Genomic DNA, 22,318 nt, shown 5'->3' with positions numbered 1-22,318 from the left:
ATGGAGGGAGGTACGCCGCTGACCAAAGAATATCTCGTCTTCGGGTCGTTCCCCGGATAACCAACCGCTCATCGTTAGACGGGACCACGTGGGTAAGCACGTTGGGGGCGCGACGACTGAGAAGGTAGCTGTTGTGGCTGCCCGTGCCCCTCAGAGCTGTTTTCCCTTGCTTACATTTGTAGCCACAAATTTTCTAACTATACCCGGTGGGATGTTGGGACTGTCACACTACTCTGAAGAGTTGGTGCAGATTGTGCTCTGGCTATATCTCCTGGTATTCTGGCAGACGCCATCCGTTGGAATTAATTTTTTTTTTTTTGATTGCACTCGTCGAGATTCAGGGTGAAGGGACACTTAGATCCCTTCCCCTTAGAGAAGAGTGTTGTCCGTAACCGGGATACCCAGCTGCAGGACTATCATCAGCATCTTCTGTACAGCTTGTTGAGCTGCCGAAGCTCGACTGTACAACTATCGATACGCTCCGGCCTATTATAACCACACTTATTTAATTATGTTGCAGGTAGCTTCGATTTTATGTCGACGCCACCTAGCGGATTTTACTGAACTAAAGTGAAAAGCTGGCGTATTTTTGCAAAACTTTGAGCTCATTTATTGCTATTTTTATTAAATTTTTTAAGATAAAAACTATACTAAAACCATCTAGGAAGTATCATGAATCAGTGTGCAAAATTTCAGCAAAATCGGTTCAGTAGTTTTCGCGGTTAGCGATTACAACGGTTTTAGCGCTTCTGCTTTATATATAAGTAAGACAAGCGACTTTTATAGGAGTTCATGGGAAACATATCAGCATTTATTAAATACTAACAGATTGTATTGGATTTTATTCGACTGGAAAAAAAAGACATGGCACTGAATTATTACTTTTATAAGAGTCTACTGGAGAAGCCCAGTAAGAATTATATTCACTTTTATTAGTTGTAGTAGGATTTGGTTACATCATTTAAATCATGTTTTTATTGGCTTTTACGCTAATTTAATTTAACAATTTTTATAGGACAGTACTATCATTTTAACAAACTATCGAGAAATGAATCAATGATTTATTGGTGTTTACGGAAAATACCTTACAATTAATCAATGTGATTTTATGATGATATGCAAATATTTAATAAATAAGAAATGTAGCTGTATACATAACAAGCGACTTTTATTGGAGTTTATGGGAAGTATATCAGCATTTATCGAGAGTTCAATAAGCCTGTACTATACAGTATCCTATAAGCTTTGTCCAGTAAATGAATGGTTGTGGAGATTACTGCATAATGGATTTTTATTCAACTTTGCAGGTGTATCTAAAATCTAAAAGCCCTGCGTTAAAATTTATCTTTGCATTGGAATTTACAAGGAAAATCTGAACACGGCACGATACTTTTGTGGAAATATTGGTTTTTATTATACATAACAGCGATTTGAGGCATTGATTTGGTTCTTATTGAGAATCCCTGACCAATTTCAATTTTAGTTATTTGGTACTACTAAATTGGTGTATTTGTTTTCTATTATGATTATGAACAGCATTTGTACTACTACATGATCAGTTTCTTATGGATTCTTATCATCATTTGTAGATATACCTGTAGCTCTTCTTTTGACCGATGAAGTTTATTGGAATTTATAAGAAAAACGTGATTTCTGCGCGCGATTGTTTAGAATCTGTTGGAACTTATTTCACTTAACAGATATTTATATGATTATTTATATTGGTTCGTATTGAGTAGTATACTGTTGTATTAAAAATTGTATAAGATTCGATGTTAGACAAAAAATCATCCACTGAAGAAGACGGTACATTAAACTAAACGTAAAATCGATCATAAAAAATAATTTATTTAAAAAGTACTGCAATCAATAATGACCGACATGGGTCTGCCTATAGTTTTACGATTTGTACGTTCTTATATGTAAGTTTTATTGCCAAAACCGGATAAGTATCAATAAAATTTCATTTACTAGAAGCGCTAACTGTACATCAAATAACAGACAAATATTCAATGTACAGATTATAAAAAGTGCGTAAAACATTAATTAGATTAGTTACATATAGTATGCAACAATTACCTAATGAGATTAATTAACTATATATGCTATAAAATGGTGATTCTCAAATTAAAACACAAATAACTGATGAAGACAATATAATTATGAGTCAAAATATTTCTAAATAGTTATATAGAAATAAGAGTTGACTAATTATTTCTATAAAATCGAACTTATACTAAGTTCCACTTTGCAAATAACACCTTTACTATTTACCAAAAATAATGTATGGGCTGTATACGATACTTAAGTTTATATAGAATTTATTTATCGTATTGAAAGCATAAGTTACATGATAGTTTTTAAAGATGAGTCCTAACACGTTTTTTAAATGTTTTTTCGTCAGCTGTAAACTTTTTATATATAATGTAAACTGCAAAAACAAATAACGAATACTACACATTAATTTATGTAGATATTTATTATTTAGCAAACTCAAAAACGATAATCATTAGAAAACATTACGTGTAGGAGAATTAAAGCTCATTACAGCATACATGCGAAATTAAAATTAACTAGTATCCTTAGGAAAAACAAAATTTTGGATAAAGGGATCAATGCCTAAGAATTAAACACAATTTGTAACAAAATAAATTTATGTACACTGATAAACCAGGAGAGACAAATAAATTCCAATAGATTACGGCCATCATCGGCATTTGCACCCGTACACCCCAATTCGGATATGTGGAATTCTAAACATATGTTAATTTTATGAGCATAGTTGAAAAATGCACTTTTCTTTTACATTGCAATAAAAAAAATAAAAAAACAATTACCTGATATATTTGACACATCTGATAGAAGATACATAAGCTAACGGTTTAAGATCATATTTTTCAGTAAAAATGTAATTAGTTATTAATAAGAAAAATTTATTAAAATATCCGTTACCAAATAACTATAAACGCACATAAAAAATATGATGAGATTACCAATGGGAATCGTCACATAAAAATAAAAAATAATTAAAAAAAAAAAAATGTATGTACATTGATAAATCAGAACAGACAAATAAATTCCCATACATTGTTCAGGCTATTGGTTTAATATCGGTTTTTGAACCCGTAAATTCCCTTTCAGTCATGTAAACTTGCAAACGTTTGATAATATCACAAGCACGGTTACAAATTGCGATGTGACTGTAAAATACAATACAAATATTATAAGAATTGTCTTATAAAGTCTTCCAATGGTTCAACAAAATTCTTTTCAGTAAAAATTTAAAGGGGTTTAACTCATAAAAACGTATACAAATTTTATTAACGAATAACTATAAACACACATAAAATGTATTATAGGATTACCTCATACGATTAGATTCAATGTTATTCCTATAAACTCCAATAAACTATTTATTTGGCTCTGAAAATACGATCTTAAAAACTATAATTTGAAAAAAGATTATGGGCTTTTTACTATAAACTCAAATAAAATAAATTTACCATATAAGTGGCAAATAAGAAACAATAAAATTTGTATTGGGTCTTCATTTTGTGCAATAAAACTCATCGTTTTTTTATTGGTTTTTATTGGACTGCAGTACTAAGGTTTATTTAAGAAAATAGTTGTGGTGTAATCAATATGTTGCAGAAGTTAAAGTTTTTCTAAAAGTTTTTGTTCATATAATCCTATGATAGTAAAAATTTGACGTTGTAAAATCGATTTCATAACTTCGTAAGTCCAAAGTTTTATCTTATAAAACTGTTTCCAGAGTTTTTCTTGAGTAATATAAATAACTATTACGAAAAGCTGTTGTAGGAAATATAAAAAAAAGGACATCGTGATTTTGCATCCTGAATGTGTCAGCGATTCGCAATTTATTTAATAATGTCAATTTAATCTTTTGATAAGTATTAATACATAAGTATGATTATAATTTTTTTCAAAAAACAACATGATGAGTACAGAAAGAAAGAACGCATAATTGAAGTGAAAAACATTATCTAATATTATTATTTTTTTTTTTACTGTAACTATGTATTTACAACGAGTTGATTACTACTAATTGAAATTAATATTTCACGTAATTAACTGAAGCATGTGAAACTTTCATAACCCTTTACTTTTTTTAAAAGGTATATTTTATATTTACAGTATTAGTGGAGCTTTCTATAGCTTTAATCGAAACAAATTCATTTTACTCACTTAATATATAAAAAATAAAAAATTTAACTTTTACAAAACAATTGTATCAAACCATTTTTGCTAAGTCATTAAACTTGTTTTAATTTTTCCTGCTAACTATTTTTAATTTTTTACGTTGACTAAGCGCTGTAGCTTGATTTGGAACCGAATATCTGAACACTTTTTTCTGCGTAAAATCTTATAATATTTAGTATAATAAGTTTTATATTTTAACTCATGAGACGTTGGCGTTTCATAAGGTTTGCATTTAGACACTAAGGGCAGTCAAGCCATTCTAGTGCTATATTACTTAAAATAAACTTTGAATGTTAATTATTATAAGGTTACGATTTAGTATTTTGCTGCACAATTGCTGATACGAAGAGCATGGAAAATAGGGATAAAGTATAGTATAATAGCAACCTTTCATATTGTTAAAAAATGGAAATGTCTTACTTTTAAAAAATTAAGTTGCTTATTTATGGAAGTAAAATAGAATCGAAAGTTATGGCTATCACTCCAACTCGCTTGCGTTGTAAAACATAACCGAATCGTTAAAGAAATTAACCAACAGTAGAATAGCCGACTGCGTATGTATATACTAGTGGGGCCTCGACCCCTGCGCGCTTCGCGGGCCAATCCTCTACTTATGTATTAAATAATAATATGAATAACTTTTGAATTTTTCATAAAACCGTTTGCTTCATGAATCTTTATGAATCTATGTTAATGAATCAAATTTTATTTAGATTCGTTCACTTGAAGGTGAACTACTTTGATATATCGGATACGTTTCATTATGTTTGAAATGTCTCGTAGAGGCACATATACAAATTTACAGCTTCCGCTGCACCCTAACTATCTAGAGTCGAGTGCCATTATCATCCTTGGCATCGCCCCAACAAGTTGTTAAATAAATAAAATGCTTGATTAATTTTTTTAGTAACTGCAGTTGTTAAATACAAAGGAACATTTTTAATTTTTTACAGATATAGATAAATTACAGACAAAAATTTTTTCTAGTGAAAAATCAACGGAGTAAAATTTTCTTTTCTTACAAGATTTTTTATTATCATTTCTAAGTCTAACGGAATAATAACGTTGTCAACGTCTAAATGTAAAGAATACATTAATTCAGTCAAAGTTTTACTTTGTTGCTTTATCCACAGTATAGTAGTGTGTAACAGTTGTGTTTTCAACGAAATACAAAACTTTTTACTTCAAAAATTTATTTATTTATTATGTGTTGTGTAAATTTATCTATTTGAACTCGAATCTGACTTATAATCGAATATTTGAAACATACATCTGTTTATTATTCTTTTGGGACGGTGAATAATTGTACTTGTTTATTCTTTTTTTTTATAATTTCTAAAATTTAACGTAATCCAAACGAAAATTAATTTTCTTTTACATTTCAAATGATGACCATCAGTTAAAAATTTTTATTTTTTTTGATATTATTCTAGATCTGCCACCTTTTTTAGCAAGTGGAAGAATTTTTCATAAATCACTACCTAAAACTTTTTGCAACTATTTATTACCGAATTGTTATTCAGAGGATGGGCTTTTAATACAGTCTAACTATTGATAATTTAAATGTTTGATAACGTATCATTTCCTTCAAAAAATAGATTAAGGAAATACTAGTCCACGCCATAATCAAAACTTCTTTTTAAACAAAATTATAAATTGAAGTTTTATACAAAAAAATCTGACTTAGTACTAATACAGATATGAAGTGCACTAAGTTATAGAATTATAGAAACCGTAGAAGTATTGACCTACCTCTTACAGACCCTTATCAAATCTCAAAAAGACTGAATTTCCCTGTCCCTTCTTTCAGTATATCCAATTTAAGAAGTCCTACTGTCTCTTATTTATTCTTTCGACTCATATACGTATCATAGAATAGCTCTTGAAACATTTTTAATAAGAAATTAGTCTACATGTATGGATATACATTAATGTATACACATACCAGTAGGGATCCAAGTTGGATCATCCAACTCTGCGACGCGCTTGGGGGAATTTTTCTATCAGCTACAGAACAGGTATTTCCTGAATTTACTGTACGCAGTGTTGTTAAAGTAGATGCTTGCTTGGTGGAAAATTTAAGTATGTACAAAAATCAAGTATCACAAATACATTTAATATATTCTCGTAATTATATACTCCACACATTTTAAACGTTAAGACTTTATGTCGGTATTAATAAGTTAAAATTATTAATAATCAAATTTATTATCATGTATCATATAGAATCCATCTAAATAAACGAAAAATATTGTATACGTGATCAATTGTAGTTGTTTGCCGAAATGTTAATATCAATGGTATCGTTAGCAACTTCGGCACATAAAAATACAAAGCATAAGTTCACTAGAAAATTAAAAAATAAAGTCTGGCAAGTTATGTCATGAATATATTATAAAGCCACCACATATCGTTTGATTCGCCATACATTATATTTGGCAGTATACTTATTTCAACTCGTAAGATCAATTTCTTCTTATTAGCCTAGTTATATACAAGAACAATTTTTGTGTTCACATTAATCAAAATATTATATAGAAGTAATTTTGTGTTGTAGTAATATCAAGATAAAAGTATAGTTAAGGTATAATCAAAAGTTTTTGTACGTAGAATCCTACTATAGTATAAAAAACTTGACGTTTTAAAGTCGATTTTTGCAATGAGAAAAATATTAGTCAATAAACTGATTTTTATTTCGTGCACAAACCATTATTTGAAAGGACTAAAATACAGTACAAATTTCGAAGATTTGTACAGTATTTCTTAAAAAATAGTTTGATTTGTTACGTACTTTAAAGCAGAACTGCCAGATTATCTGTAGTAGAAACTGCCACAAGAGGCCGCTAAAACCACCCAAAACCGTATGCAACTCAAAAGCTGTAAACCACACAGGATTGCAATAGTCTCGCCTTAAAACCGCATAAATTGGTTCATTAAAAATAAAAATCTGTAATTTAAGTTTTATCGACCCCAAGCCATCTCAATCAACACAATTCAAAGGAATATAAAGCTTAAATCTTGTGATTATGTGCCGAAAATATCCATCGTCGTGTTAACCCACTGGTGGCGCCCCCCTAATGGATCTTATAGGAACCCAGACCTGTGGACAGGTATCAATTTAAAGTTGTCGCGGGAATATTGGTGAACTTGAGGTACTGTGAAAACGATTAAGGAAGAAATTTTGTATTATTTACCATGGCAAATAGGAAAAAAGTATTTTGTCACGTACCTAACTACGGTAATAAATCATCTGACAATGGAATAATATTTCACTTATTACCAACAAATGAAAGCATTCGTAACCAATGGATTGAGAAGTGTGACTTAACCAATAAAGTTACGAAGTCTACGTACATATGTAGTGAACACTTCACCAATAACGATTACTTTCAAAGTAATGTCATTATACTAGGTAAATATCTAATATGTTTGACTGACAACTGTTTTTTTTTATTTTTATCCTTTTTTTTCTTTCATTCTTCCACTTCTCGTCATTTTTCATTCTTGTCATCACATTTACTAAAACAGCTTGTTGAATGGATACATGTACATTAACATATTTTAGGTAAAATCTTTTTTCATCATAGTCTAAAGATGAAAATCTGGTAATATTCATGCGGTGAGACTTAGTAATATGGATTGCATAAAGAATCGAATTTTTTGTTATGGGAAAATAAATTCGCACTTAAAGTAATTGTACAATCTTCCTCAGATAGAAAAATTTTGTGGGTTGTAATACTACAAGAAGCTGAAACATTATTACTAGTATTAGCTTTTAACTTGTTGACCATACAGCTTGGATTACCTACAAATAAATATTTATTTGTTTATTGACATTTGCGTTTGTTAAATGAAAAAAGCGGCTACGACGTATGCCTTCCAACAGAATTTGCTCACACTGCATTAATTGACTAGAAGAATTCACCGGAACTTTGTACTTTGGATCTTTCACAGTCCCATGACAAAAACTTGAGACTGGAATTGTTTCGTACATTGATCGTGCTTTTTTTTCGATTGTTTTCCCCAAGTTTGTGCAATATCGACGCACGTTGCTTTTCTAATATTGGTTTTCTCATGCCTGTCGTTTCATTTGCTCATTAAATTACTAATAGAAAATTAGAAAATATTTGTTTACATTTTGTTAACCTCTAAGTACCTTGTTAAATAAATAAGTGAACCAATGATGTGTTTGCATTGTCCACCCTGCCCAGCCTTACAAGAACAAACGCATTTAATGCAATTTTCTGAGTCCTTTTTCATAATATTGACGTTTAACTCATGCGGTGTGCCAAACAGATCACTGGATTTGAAACATAAAAAAATCAAATTTGTCTCTTCTAAGCTTTCCAATGTGACTCCACAATACATCAGGTGATTAGCGTTCATAATATTTTCACCCTCTTCGTACTTTTGCACCCCATTCCCTGCATATTTAAATAAATCACTAACATTTAAAAAATAATTACTCATGACAGCCTACGCTCCCGCGACAACTTTAAACTGATACCTGTCCACAGGTTCGGGTTCCTATAAGATCCATTAGGGGGGCGCCACCAGTGGGTTAACACGACGATTAAAATACAAAATTTAATATTGATTACATAGGTAAATGAGGAAATCCAATCCAATTTTGCCTTTACGCGTACCATAAAAAAATTAAATTTTTTTTCAAGGCACACCTTTGAGATAAATTTTTTCTTGTTCTATATACCCTCAATAGCAAGGGAAAAATCGTGTACATGAACTTTAGGCTTTGTGACACGGTTTTTCCTGGCACAGAAGATCATAATATTCATTTTTTGGAAAATTTTATGTTGATAGTTTATCATCTTACATTAAATATTATACATAACATTAAAAATATCATAATAAATAACTACAGATTATAATTAATACATTTATCAGACATCACAGTCATTTCCTTGTAGTCCGGTAGTTGAAGCACGAAAAAATAGTGAATAAGAAAATTTCTGTCACCTGGAAGGGAATCGTTTTAATCGCTTACAAATATAGTCTAGTTATTGGAAAAAATATTTTTGTCCGCCAAAAGCATCGGCTTCAATTCTTATTTAACGAATTGTGAAAATTAATCGAATTTTTTTAACATTTTGACTCATAACTTATTTTCTGTTGGTCTGATTGAAAAAAGTACTGAAGCTAAGTACTGAAGTACGCTCAATCTGGCAGCTCTATTTTAAAGCTGTTATTGCTGTCCTTTATTACAGCCCATGTTAAAAACATATTTTTAACTCAAAAATCTTTAACAGTAGTACCTATACATTCCTTTTTTTCAATAACAAAAAAATATTAATCTACATATTTTAACCATTACTTCCAACATATTTCAAATTTTAAAAAAAGTTTGATTTGTTAGTGGGGATGGATTTTCTACGTTTAAAATTAATTGTGTGTTGTCACAAGTATTAATACATGAGTATATTTATAATTTTTTTGTCAACATGTCAAACTTGCCAAACCTTTTACTTTTGTTAAAAGGCAAATTTTGTAGAGTTATTGGGTTAGCTCATTTATGTCAAATTTTTTAACATTTATATATATGTATATATCGATTCACTATGTATAAGATTAATACTAGAGTAAAAACATTGTTTTTTTTTTTTTTTTTTTTTTTTTTTATATTGTAGTGCTCTACATCCGGCTCCTTTAATAAGGGCACTATTATGGGCACTTAGCACTTGGGAGAAGGACAAGGAAAGGGATGAGAGGCCTCCCATTACTGGGAGGAGGGGGGGTAGGGGGAAATTAGGCAATTTTTGCTGCGAGGAGGTCGCCTAAATCCTCCTCGAGGAGCATTGCGTGGTGAAAAAGCACATGTGAAAAATCACAGAGGTACTTGCCCGAAAATGTCGCACTGGCCAGGAATCGAACCACGGTCTCCCGCGTGCCAATCCACGACCTAGCCGACCAAGCCACCGCGCGCTCTAAAAACATTGTCACTGATGATCATATTTTTTTAATGTGAAAAGAAATGACGGGATAAAGAAATTTGGACAGCAGATTTCTTGTTGTTATAATTTATACACGTATCTGTCTCAATTTTCAAAGTGCATTATAAAAGTCAGAGTGCTTTTACCATTTTGTATTATTTTTCAAGATAAATTTTAGAATTGTTTTAAACAATGTTCCCTAAACTAACATGTGGATTTTTAATTTATGACGTATTAAATAGATGTGAAATTTTAATTGTTGTCAATAATTTATTTTTGGGTAAATTGATTATGTTTAGTTCTATTTTGACAAAAACAACAATTATAACTTGTCATTACAGAAGCCAAATGCCTAAACGCCTCAAAATGTGCGATGGATTAGTTACTAAATTTTTTTCCAGTATTAACTGAGTTTTACTGGTAGAATGTAAAACAAATAATAGTTTAAAATCGTTCTTAAGATTAAAAAATTATTTTATTGACTGTCTCACAAGCGATGAAATAAAAATCATATTAATTAGGGTGTCATACAGGATTAAAACGACTTAAATGTAATTATATGACTGATAGTACAATTGTGTTCTCACGTTTGACATTTTGTTCTCATTAACTTTACATACTATTTTTTATATTTATTGTTAATGTATTATCGAACTATATTATGCATGTGTGAGTACATGCGCTAATACATACATATAAATATATGTGTGTTTGTATAGTTGTACTTAGTTACTCATTTATGTATTAATGTATGCTTTGTAGCCAAAATTAAAAACAAAAAAAGATGTAAAGGGAGATTTGGCAAGACATGTGGAACAAGTATACATGTGTGTTTACTTTTATGTGTATATATTGTGTATATATTGCAAATGCAAGTACACTGTATTGCATTGTATATTCATACATATGCCGTATTTTTCTCATAATGACGTATGAATACCTTGAACAAGAAAATAGAGTATCACTTAAGGCATCGCTGAAAATAATTTTGTCCTACATAACCTCCTCGCATTGCTTTAGCTACATTCTGCTCAAACACTCTACGATTATTTTGCAACACTTCAGCTGCATCCTTGTTCAATGGATCCTCTGGATTTGGCTCCTAAACAAAAATAATGGATCAATCAGATTCTCCACGACATAATATTATTAAAGGATGCAATTCGAAAGAGTGTGCTATAATTGATGAATTTTAGGAACTTAACATCTCGTTTGACAAAACATCAAATAATTGAACTTAGATTAATAGCTTTAAAGAGTTGGTAGAGTGCTTTGATGTTCCATTAATTTAATTTGATTAATGTAAGTGGGTGAGCTAGAAAGATGATATTTCATCTAATTTTGATGTATTTTATAATAAAAAAAAGAGAGGAAGAGAGGAAAAATTGACTTGCCAAAAATAGATACTGAAGTCCATAAACAATGGAATTAATTGTGAGGACAGGTTTCCAGTCTTCTCTAAGAATGTTAAGACATACATTTCCCTCCAAATCAATGTTTGGGTGATATACCTGAGTTTCACATTTAACCTTAGGTGGCTCATGTGGATAGTTAGGTCCGACCTTGAAACTAAACACAAATCTACCTCCTTTGTAAAATCCCTGCAATGAGGATAAGTATGACTGTATATGGATTGGACATAAAGGTAAAAAAAACTACAAATAAGCAGAGTTGTAAATCTATAATAAAAAAACTAACCTCATCAGGACAGATAATAAGTTTAAAGTTCAATAAATCATCAGAATCTGGGAACTCGGTTCCACAAGTCTTTGGAAGATTAAGTTCGTTTATGTCTGAAAAATAATTATATTGTGCAAGATCTTTTGTCAAAAGATGATATGCTTCTTTACCTTTCTGAATTCTCAGTTGGGCTGCGGAGGCCTTTTTTTGAGAGCCACTTTTTGGCGATTCGCCATCCTTTTTAGCATTTTTAAGTGAGAATAGCTTTATCATACTTAATGCGGTCGAAAAGGAAATGGACTGTAAAACCTCTGTTCTCTCTCACTCTCTTTTTCACACAAAAAGTAGGAGTTCGTCTTTTAAGCACATAAGACGGTACAACTACTGCTAATTTATGATACAACTTTCGAGACCCCGGACTCCTATATTATTACTGCAATAATAACAATAGTAATACAAATAATCCTAAAATATTTCGTCAATCTACAGATATTTTACATTTGTAGTATGCACGTGTACCACTAGATTTGTTTTTTTTTTTTTTTTGTTACCACAGAAGTACAACACAAATGTGAATTGAATAAGTGCAAAAACAGTACCATGCCATTGGACAATGCTACAATGCATATATATAAACACCTGACATCTCTCACATTATGTATCTTACCGTAATCTTTTAAAGTAGGACAGTAGACAGTACCATAGAGATATTATAGTCTATAATATCTCTATGGACAGTACATATATAAGTATAAGTTCGTATAACTTATTGGGAATTGGGATCAGCAACTCAGCAGTCGCGCCATCTGTTATCGAGTTTGTAAGCAGGCAAGCAGCAAAGCAGCGAGAGAATGCTTTTAGGCCGCAGTGACGCAGTCACATGGAGCGGTAGAGGGTAGAGGTTCACAGTTGCGGTATGTAGGCAGCGTTGGGTCAGGCGGATTCAATATCGGAACTTTTTCCCTAGATCGTATACATAGCTATACGATCTAGGGAGAATGTTCCGTCGAGCAGACAGCACAGCAGTGAGGGGCATTGCCAAAGACACGCGGAAATTCAAAATTGTAATATTAATAACACAAGTGCCTATCACCCAATGACCCAGGGCGCTAGCTGGCCACTCTGTTAAATAAATAATTTTTAACAACACAAGCGCCTATCACCCAATGACCCGGGGCGCTAAATGGCAACGCAGTTAAATAATTAATTATTAAAATAACACAAGCGCCTATCACCCAATGACCCGGGGCGCTAACTGGCTACTCTGTTAAATAAATAATTTTTATTGACATAAGCTACTATCATAAGTGATAGGCGCTTGTGCTATTTTAATAATTATTTATTTAACAGAATGGCCAGTTAGCGCCCCGGGTCATTAGGTGATAGGCGCTTGTGTTATTAATATTATAATTTTGAATTTCCGCGTGTCCTTGGCAATGCCCCTTCACTGCTGCCCTGTCTGCTCGACGGAACATTCTCCCTAGATCGTATAGCTATATATACGATCTAGGAAAAAAGTTCCGATATTGAATCCGCCTAACCCAACGCTGTAATGTAGGGTAGGGGAGCCAAATGGCTCTAGAGCTTCCTAAGCCATACGCTAAAGTCCCTAGGAAGGACTCTAGAACTCTAGATCCCCAAATCCCTACCTCTCAACACCACGTACCCAGGCAGTAGTATTGGGATTCCAAAGGGTTACGTGACTCTGGCGATGTACATAGTCACTTGGGGGAAAAATAACACAGGCCTTACAAGAGATATTCTATTTTTTTTTTACACGTTCAACGGCTGTAATACGATAAAAGCCTTTCAATAACGTATTTTTGAGGAGATGACAATACCTTAACTATTTTTTCCTAACTCAATTAGTCTTTTGCAGCTTAAAACTTTCCTTTGAAAGTACGAAAACGCACATTTAACCTGTAGAAAGTTATCCCGTTCCTAACTATGTATAGGAAATCAAGCAGGATTTTGGTAAGGTTAAATGTTCGTTTTCGCACTTTTAAAGGAAGGTTTTAAGCTGCAAAAAACTAATTCAGTTAGGAAAAAATAGCTAAGATATTGTCATCTCTTCAAAAATATGTTATTAAAAGGCTTTCATCGTATTACAATCGTTAAACGTGTAAAAAAAATAAAAATATAATTGCACCTACAAAGCCTGTATTATTTTTCCCCCAAGTGACTATATATATCGCGAGAGTCACGTGACCTTTTGGAATCTCAATAGACATTTGTCAAGAAACTCGAATAATCGAAGTATAGCCTTTGATGTGTACTAAAGACCTCGGCTTGCCTCGGCTTACCTCGGCTACACTAGAGCAGAGATGAATAGAGAGATTGCTAAGTTGCTAACGCCTATATGCTATGATGCGAGACGACTTTTTGGCACTGATCGAAGTGCCCTGCGGCGGCCAGCCGTCGAACCGAGCGCACATCTCAGTACTCGTATGGGACAGCAATCAGCATGCGCCGATGCGCCTACGAGAAGAGTGGATTCGCGTGGAGATGGTCATATAGGCGCACATTTTGGAGAGACTTGGAAGGGGTATACCGAACGTATGTCTAAGAGGAGAGGAGTGGAAATATTAATTGACTATAGCTAAATATCTGAGCGCACAGCCAAAGCAAGCGATAATACAAGTTTTTCTCTTTTGACTGCAACTGAGCATATGCTATATATATTTAACTGATTTTTACCCTCCCCTATTTTTCTTTATTTTTATCTTTTTTTTTATTTTGAAAAAAAATTCAGGTATTTTTATAAGGATGGCAGTTCAAATATAATCCTCAATTTACTATTTTTCCTCATAATTGTTATGACCTATAAGACAAGCTCCGGAGGTTATTGATGAACTTAACTGCCAGGCTTTAAGATTTCTCAAAATCGAAGTTTTGGTAGCTAAGTTAATCGATGCTTATGCCGCCGCTCGAATTGTTCTGCTATTAAGGGATCGATTCCAACTTTCTGCAGATTTTTTTTTTTTTTTTTTTAATGCAGTATATCGTTCTGGTCAAATTTCTTTCATTTATGTTTTATTTAAATTTATAAATAATGTTGCCAACTTTTTTTTTTCGATACGTTGAAATAAATATATTTTTGATACTTAATCTATGAATAATTCAGTAGGTTGATACTTCTCGTTGGCAAGGCCATTTCGTAATTTCATAATAATAAAATTCATTTCTTAAGATGTAAGTACGTATAATTCATAGATCTTAAAACTTACAAGAAATTATAAACATCTAATGTAAGAGTTAACAATAAATAATTAAAATAAAAAAATTGGCATGTTTGAAAGGCATGAGGAATTTTTCAAAATATATTATCAATTTGTTAATAAAAAAAAGAAACTGTAACTTATCAGGGTGATGCAGAATAATAAAGATTTATTTTTTAAATTAAGGCGTTAGGAGCGGTTTTTTTTGTTATTACATATTTTAAACGATTTTCATGAATAATGAACTATCGTATAAAATATTATTGATCAGAACAGCTAAATCATATCCTTAAAAAAAATCACACACATACACTATAAATTAAATAATTAAATAACAAGTAGTTGTTACCACGAGGTATAAATTGTGAGGAAAGTAAAAATTTTGCTGGCAATAATCATATTTCATGATATTGTAATAAAAGTGAGTTTTCTTGTGCCTTTGGATTTGTTCTCTCATTTGTTAATTGCATGTTTTCATTGATTAAAATTTCAACCTGCAGTAATCAGAGTAAATGGGCGCTGATGTGATTTTTTACATTTTACAACAAAAGACGCAAATCAAAATAGTTGGGCAGTTTTTTATAAGTTTTCTTGTGCCTTCGGATTTTTCTCTCTTAATATATTAGACGTTTATAATTTTTTGTAAGTTTTAAGGACGTTCGGTAGTGTTAGCGGGGGGAAACATTTGCGCGGTGAGGGGAAACCAGCGATGAATGAAGATTTGGCAACGTCGTACGGGTCTTAAATGTGTGAGTGTTCATGTACACGCATCAGGTGTCTCTGCACACTCTACACTGTCTGCTCGTCTGCTGCGTGCTGCGTCGGTTACGACAGCGTTCGTGTATCAATGTTTTTGTGATAAAGCTGTAAGTATTTGTTACTGATTTATTATAAAAGTGTAGTGAAAATGAATAAATGAGTAATTAGAAAGACTTGTAACAATTGTATTTCTATTTGTAGAAGATGTTCTTGCGAAAATTCAAAGAATTTCTGATGAAAAAATGTATTCGCCAACTTTTTCACCCATGTCTTCTATCTTTCCCAAAACAGTGATTAAAAATCTAAGTCAAAATAAAGTAGATTTTAATATTATTGTTGATAAATTTATGGAAGGTAATGATGGTTTAAGATCGTTTCTAATAAATGGGCAAAGCCCTTTAATCAAAAGAGCTACCAGTGTAAATAAAATACTTGAATTTTTAAATGACTTGACAAGTCTCATACAGCATGGGATGTCAGATAAGTAGGATGATTTCTAAGATGAGTGATTCAAACTATAAGCATGTGATTTTGTAATGTGCAAAAAAATTGTATCTTAAGAAGAAATAATAAATTTGAAATTAAAAAAAAAAAATAAATAGCGTGTTATTAACATTTATTGTTTTTTATGGGAGGGGTGGGCGTTCTTTACATACACTCACGCACACACGTAAGCTTGTATTTTATGCGTGAATGCATAAATATCTACAATAATATTGAGATATTTACTGATCAACATCCTGGAACATTTTGAATTTCCCGCCACTTGCGACGTTGCCGTTGCGTTTCGGTCGAGCTTTTATTTAATTTTTTATTTATAAACGAATCAGACGATCGTCGCAAAACTTGGTATACATCAAATTAATAACATTATCTGTAACATATAAAAAAATTGGCCAAATTCACTGGCCCAATTTGCTTAAAACTGTGATTTAGTCAGTTCTCCCGTAAGCGACAGTGTTAAAATGACTTAACTTTGAAATTCAATATCTCGAAAACGAAACAGAGGAACCTCTTTAAATTTTGACTGGTTTATTGTAACAACAATAAAAACGTCTGGTCAAAATTTCAGAAAAATTCGTTGGAAAATTCAATCACTACCGAACGTCCTTAAGATGTATAAATAATACTTACATCATAAGAAATTAACTTTATTATAATGAAATTGCGAAATGGCCTTGCCAACGAGAAGTATCATCCTACTGAATTATTGAACAGATTAAGTATCAAAAAAATATTTATTTTAACGTGTCGAAAAAAAAAAGTTAGCAAAATTGTTTATAAATATAAATAAAACATAAATAAAAAAAATTTGACCAGAACGATGAATTTAACTGCATGAAAAAAAAAATCTGCAGAACGTTGGAAACGATCTTTTGATAGCAGAACAATTTGAGCGGCGTCATAAGCATCGATCAACTGAGCTACCGGAACTTTGATTTTGAGAAATCTAAAATCCAGTTATGTTCAGTAATAACCTCCGGAGCTTGTCTTACAGTTCATAACAATAATGAGGAAAAATAACAAATTAAGGATTATAACTGCCATCCTTAAAAAAATAGCTGAATTTTTTTTCAAAATGAACAAAAAGAAAAATAAAGAAAAAAGAGCGAGAGCAAAAATCAGTTCAATATATATACGATATACTCAGTTGAAGTCGAAAGAGAAAATCTCGTGTCATCGCTTGCTTTGGCTGTGCGTTCAGATATATAGCTATAGTCAATTAATATTTCCACTCCTCTCCTCTTAGACATACGTTCGGTATACCCCTTCCACGTCTCTCCAAAATGTGCGCCTATATGACCATCTCCACGCGAATCCACTCTTCTCGTAGGCGCATCGGCGCATGCTGATTGCTGTCCCATACGAGTACTGAGATGTGCGCTCGGTTCGACAGCTGGCCGCGGCGGAGCGCTCCGATCAGTGCCAAAAAGTCGTCTAACGGGTGTATTCCGCAAATGCTGCCAGCAGTTAAGTTACGTAGGTCGTGGTAACGCCGCATGGTCGGGCAGCGCTAGCGTCAACCTGTACTAACTGTCGGTGGGATCCGCATGTCAACAAACTTTGATATTTTTTACTCTTTTCGTTCCCATGCCATCTGATATTTCGGAGTTTGTTGACATGCGGAACCCACCGACAGTTAGTACAGGTTGACGCTAGCGCTGCCCGACCATGCGGCGTTACCACGACCTACGTAACTTAACTGCTGGCAGCATTTGCGGAATACTCAATACACCCAAAATCGTGTTGGGTGAGGAGGATATGATTTTGCATTTTTATCACTAGGACCTATATATAGCTACAGACCCTAGTGAGAAAAATGCAAAAGCTGAATAGGAGGGGGAAGGAGGCCAGTGGTTCTCCCCAAATGTGACTGGCAAACTTGTAGGAAATTCAAATTGGCTATGTGGTGCAAGATGCAAATACCCAGATAACTCGACACAATTACATGCACAATAACTTGATAAACTAATCGCAAGCTATTTAACCCAATAACCCAATGGGCCAATAAGCAGCCTCATAAGTTTGAATAAATAATAAAATTTGTTAATTAACAAAGCAAGCGCCAATCCCCACACGATCCAAGGCACTTACTGGTTGCTTTGATTATTTATGATTAATAAAATTATACCGCAAGTGCCTATCCCCACACAACCGGGGGAGCTTACTGGTTGCTTATTTAATTTACTATAAATAAAACAATAACGCAAGCGCCTATCCCCACGCAACCAGGGGCACTTACTGCTCGCTTACTTAAATTACAATAAATAAAATAATAACGCAAGCGCCTTATCCCCTTACAACCAGGAGAGCTTACTGGTTGCTTTCATTATTTATGATTAATAAAATTATACCGCAAATGCCTATCCCCACACAACCGGGGGAGCTTACTGGTCACTTACTTAAATTACTATAAATAAAATAATAATGCAAGCGCCTATCCCCCCACAACCAGGGACACTTACTGGTCACTTACTTAAATTACTATAAATAAAATAATAACGCACGCGCCTATCCCCACACAACTAGGGGCACTTACTGGTCGCTAACTTAAATTACTGTAAATAGAATAATAATGCAAGCGCCTATCCCCACACAACCAGGGGCACTTACTAGTCACTTACTTAAATTACTATAAATAAAATAACAACTCAAGCGCCTATCCCTACACAACCAGGGGCACTTAGTGGTCACTTACTTACATTACTATCAATAAAATAATAACGCAAGCGCCTATCCCCACACAACCAGGGGCACTTACTGGTCGCTTACTTAAATTACTGTAAATAAAATAATAACGCAAGCACCTATCCCCACACAACTGGGGGAGTTTACTGGTCACTATAATTATTTAAAATCAATTGAGTAATGCAAGCCTCTCGGGTCATGTGGGGATTATCGTTCACATTTTTCTATTTATGGTAAATAATCAAAGCGACCAGTAGGCACCCTGGGTCATGTGGGAATAGGCGCTTGCATTATAATTTTATTTATAGTAAATTAAGTAAGTGACCAGTAAGTGCCCCCGGTTGTGTGGGGATAGGTGCTTGCGTTATTATTTTATTTACAGTAATTTAAGTAAGCGACCAGTAAGTACCCCTGCTTGTGTGGGGATAGGTTCTTGTGTTATTATTTTATTAATGGTAAATAATTAAAGCGACTAGTAAGTGCCCCTGGTTGTGTGGGGATAGGCGCTTGCGTTGTTACTTTATTTATAATCAATTAAGGTAGTAGTCGATAAAAAACACTTTTCTTACGATTTTTCTAAAATTTTGTGTGTGCCTTAAGATTGCTATTATTTATCATGAAACAAAATTTGAAGAGGCTTAGCGGTATAGTTTTGGAGATATTAAAGTTTTAATGTTGAACTTTTAACACAGGAGGTATAGGAAAGTGCCGGATTGGGGGTCGATTTGTGAACGAAAATGCTTATATCTCTAAAACGCTTCTTACAATGTTTCGTAAAAAATAGTATGATATAATTTATATTATAAAGCAACTGTGGTTCCAATTGAAAAGGGCTCAGCGGTATAGTTTTGTTGTTCCAGCTTTGCAAAGTTGATAAATTCAGTGAAATTCGCTCCTATACAACGTTGTCATTTTTCGAGATAGTTGTCGAAGCGATACATATAGTATACGCATACGCTACAGCGCATTATGGCACGCACTGTAGAGTGCTCGACTACTACCTTAAGTAAGCAACCAGTAAGCTCCCCCGGTGTGGGGATAGGCGGTTGCGGTATTATTTTATTAATCATAAATAATCAAAGCAACCAGTAAGTGCCTTGGATCGTGTGGGGATTGGCGCTTGCTTTGTTAATTAACAAATTTTATTATTTATTCAAACTTATGAGGCTGCTCATTGGCCCATTGGGTTATTGGGTTAAATAGCTTGCGATTAGTTTATCAAGTTATTGTGCATGTAATTGTGTCGAGTTATCTGGGTATTTGCGTCTTGCACCACATAGCCAATTTGAATTTCCTACAAGTTTGCCAGTCACATTTGGGGAGAACCACTGGCCTCCTTCCCCCTCCTATTCAGCTTTTGCATTTTTCTCACTAGGATATGTAGCTATACATAGGTGCTAGTGATAAAAATGCAAAATCATATCCTCCTCACCAAACATTAAATGGCAGCATATATGCGTTAGCAATCTCTCTACTCATCTTTGCCGCGATACTTTCTACTACACCTTCCTCATCTTTCCGGTCGGTAGGTTCCAGTAGGACTTGATAAAAAAAATTGTATTTGGACAAATGTGTGTCTTTGCACGTGAACCTGGTTTAACGATTAGTGTTATACCTATAAATATTCTAGGATAGTTGTATATCAGCAGTATAGGTTGATATAACTTTTACACATAACTCTAAAAAACAAAATATTTTTTTCTGGTATGAATGCATGACCTATAATGTTGTATAGCTTTTTCAAAGTATGTATAGAATCAACAGGAAATGTTATCACGTCTTATGAGTTTAATTAGACCACTAAATTATGTATCAGGATGCATCAAATTTTGACGATTTATAATGTTGTATAGGGACATTAAATGTTTGTTACGTTCATCGCAAGATCATACCCAATCAAAAACTTCAATGCTGAATCAATGCTGAATCAACGTTGATTCCATGAATGATGGAACACTGAAATCAGTCGTAATTTACATAGTTGATTCAACAATGATTCAACGTTGAATGAACACTGATTCAACATTGAATCAGCGTTGAATCAGTGTTGATTTAAACCTTAATTTAATAATAAAAAAATTTAATGCGTATTCAATACAGTTTCACATCAAATAACTGAAGCCCCCTGTTTTGGTGTTACTATACGGACAGTACCTCCATAAACGTCAATATATCTGCCCCAAATGTTACTATACTACTTTGTAATTTTTTAAAATTTAATTTTAACGTTTTGATCGACGCTGAATCAACGCTGATTTAACGTTGAATCAGTGTTGAATCAACAAACGTAAATTACGACTGATTTCAGTGTTCCGTCATTCATGGAATCAACGTTGGTTCAGCGTTGATTCAACGCTAAAATCAATGTTGATTCAGCATTGATTCAGCATTGAAGTTTTTGATAGGGTATACTTACCTTTTTTACCTGTTATTTGACTGTTAGAAATACATTTGAATAATATGGAATGTACTACATCAGGTTTTACTGTGAAAATGCATATTTGATCATATAGAGTATCAAAATCAACTTTACGTGTTAATCAGGGTGTATAAAAATTATTATACAAATGTTAAATTACTTTTTATACAATTTATTTATGAATTATGATATTATCACAAGTGGTAACCACGATTGTTTCATAACCCACGCACATTATATAGACAACCCTATTGTTGCGGTCCAATAAAAACCAATAAAAAATTCATTGATTTTACCATAGGATTTTTGTATTGGTTTGTTATCGGTATTTGCACCCGTAAATCCAAATAAAATCCGAAATGGTCAAAAATAGATTTTCTGTATCATTTATTATAACTAGGACATGATTGAACAAAAATAAATTGACAAATTTATGTCATACCATCCGGATGGTAACACCAAAACGGGGGGACTAAAGTATTTTTTACAAAATTCTAATAAAAATTAATAACTAACTTTTCTTTCAATTTACATATAAAATACTCTAATCCCCCCGTTTTGATGTTACCATCCGGATGGTATGACATAAATTTGTCAATTTATTTTTGTTCAATCATGTCCTAGTTATAAAAAATGATATAGAAAATCTATTTTTAACCATTTCGGATTTTATTTGGATTTACGGGTGCAAATACCGATAAGAAACTAATAGAAAAATCCCATTGTAAAATTTTATTGGTTTTTATTGGACCGCAACAACAGGGAAGACATCGACGAATTTTTCAATTATACTTCTAAAGGTAAAAAATAATATGAATCTATGTGTAAGTGAAACAAATTTTTGATTGTTATAAGCTTAATCAGAGCATGAGATGTTTTCTTTT

At 32.8% G+C, this 22,318-nt stretch overlaps 1 protein-coding gene across 4 annotated transcripts; it reads right to left on the bottom strand.

Annotated features, from left to right (window-relative positions):
* Positions 1 to 10,618: 10,618 nt before the first annotated feature.
* Positions 10,619 to 12,565, bottom strand: UbcE2M (NEDD8-conjugating enzyme UbcE2M). Of its 4 annotated transcripts, none has more exons than XM_089598320.1 (5): positions 12,517 to 12,565; positions 12,020 to 12,282; positions 11,868 to 11,962; positions 11,564 to 11,791; positions 10,619 to 11,271 (listed from the first exon to the last, which is right to left on the bottom strand). In XM_089598320.1, the coding sequence occupies exons 2-5, from the start codon at positions 12,120 to 12,122 to the stop codon at positions 11,131 to 11,133; spliced, it is 567 nt and encodes a 188-aa protein (XP_089454446.1). In that variant the 5' UTR covers positions 12,123 to 12,282; positions 12,517 to 12,565; the 3' UTR covers positions 10,619 to 11,130. The 4 variants fall into 4 exon arrangements, with proteins under 4 accessions (XP_089454446.1, XP_089454447.1, XP_089454445.1 ...); XM_089598321.1 differs by lacking the exon at positions 12,517 to 12,565 and adding an exon at positions 12,449 to 12,466; XM_089598319.1 differs by lacking the exon at positions 12,517 to 12,565 and adding an exon at positions 12,348 to 12,441.
* Between the last annotated feature and the right edge of the window lie 9,753 nt (positions 12,566 to 22,318).

This window comes from Copidosoma floridanum, unplaced genomic scaffold (genome assembly GCF_036245765.1).
Source record: "Copidosoma floridanum isolate Cflo_tuat_1 unplaced genomic scaffold, Cflo_Japanese_pri ptg000006l, whole genome shotgun sequence".
Classification (NCBI taxonomy): Eukaryota; Metazoa; Arthropoda; class Insecta; order Hymenoptera; family Encyrtidae; genus Copidosoma; species Copidosoma floridanum.
Note: the sequence above shows the minus strand (reverse complement) of the source record. Positions and strands in the feature narration are given on the sequence as shown.